General features: G+C 40.2%; 1 protein-coding gene across 1 annotated transcript; it reads left to right on the top strand.

The window, feature by feature from the left end:
- Positions 1-557: 557 nt before the first annotated feature.
- LOC131068057 (pentatricopeptide repeat-containing protein At2g33760-like) lies at positions 558-1,097 on the top strand. Its single transcript, XM_058003270.1, has one exon. It carries the CDS (start codon positions 558-560, stop codon positions 1,095-1,097), a length of 540 nt encoding a protein of 179 aa, XP_057859253.1.
- Positions 1,098-1,442: the final 345 nt, after the last annotated feature.

The following is a 1,442-nucleotide window of genomic DNA, read 5'->3' as shown; positions in this document are numbered from 1 at the left end:
AAACCCATATGTAAAATTTTAAATTATTTTCAAGCATATAAAGTATCCCATATCCTTCATACTAGTAACCAAGTGGCAGATAAACTATTAAAATGGGCAGTATCATTTAATGATGAAATAATGACAAAATATTGGGAGGAGATCAGAGCTTTAGAGTTGGGCGACAAGATTTTTTGTGCAACATCATCGAGAGAAAGGCATGATTAATTGATAAGAATGGACAGGCGATGGAATGAATGAAAGCAAATAACATTTAATACGACAACCCTTTCTTGAGACATGTCAAGATTTAAGGGGAATAATACCAGTGGAAAACACACAAAAGAGTTTTAAAAAAGGGTGTTTCAAGTGTAATTAGCAATATGGAGGCTGGTTTTACGTTGATCACTATGAAACAATAGCTTGCCTTTCTAGGTTGCTTCTCAGAGAAGTGGTTGAAAGGGGTATTCAAAATCCATGATTCTGTATTCTGTATTCTTCAGATTGTTGACATCATGCTAGGAGAAGAGTTTATGTAGACCGAGCACTACTATAGAGTGAATGCAGATATAGTTTCAATGTTTCTGGCTTGGAGCTTGGTGTTTGGAGCTTGGAGCTGGGAACTCAAGGGTGCGCTTTCACGAGTGAAGAATGTAAACTCTTTCATAGCTCGCATGCGATTTGCCTTGGCTACACGCACAACTTTGCGTAATAAGCTTATTTACATGTATGTCAAGTGTGGAAGTTCGGATGATGCTCGAAAAGTCTTTGATCACATGAAAGAACGAGACAGCGTCTCATGGAATACGATTATAGCAGCCTGCAGAAGACATGCGTATCCTCACGAAGCAGTCATACTGTTTCACCATATGCAGCAAACAGGTTTCCAACCCGATCAGTTTACATTTGCAAGTGTACTCCCAGCCTGTGCCGATATGGGATATTTGGAACTGGGTATGCACATCCATCAAAGCATAAAGGATGGAGGATTTTTGGCAAATATTGTAGTTGCAACCGCACTGGTAGACATGTATGCAGAATGTGGACGCCTAAACGAGGCACGTGAACTGTTTGAAAAAATCCCTCAAAGAAAAATGTGGTCTCGTGTAATGGCATGATCACAGGATATGCACGAAATGGATTTATGGAAAAGGCTTTAGAAACCTTCAAGCAAATGCAATTGGCAGGTGTAAAGCCCGACTCCACAACCTTTGCCAGCATCCTTCCCGCCTGTGCAAAAACTGGAGCTTTGGAACAAGGTATGGACATCCATCAAAGCATAACGGTAGGGGGATTTTTATCTGATATTGTAGTTGGAAATGCTGTGTTAGACATGTGTGCAAAATGTGGAATGATAGATAAGGCACGTGAACTGTTTAACAGAATGCCTCAAAGAGATGTCGTCTCATGGACTGCAATGATTGCCGGATATTCACAAAATGGATTTGTTGGAAAGGCTTTAG

Source organism: Cryptomeria japonica, chromosome 10 (genome assembly GCF_030272615.1).
Source record: "Cryptomeria japonica chromosome 10, Sugi_1.0, whole genome shotgun sequence".
Taxonomy (NCBI): domain Eukaryota; kingdom Viridiplantae; phylum Streptophyta; class Pinopsida; order Cupressales; family Cupressaceae; genus Cryptomeria; species Cryptomeria japonica.
Note: the sequence above shows the minus strand (reverse complement) of the source record. Positions and strands in the feature narration are given on the sequence as shown.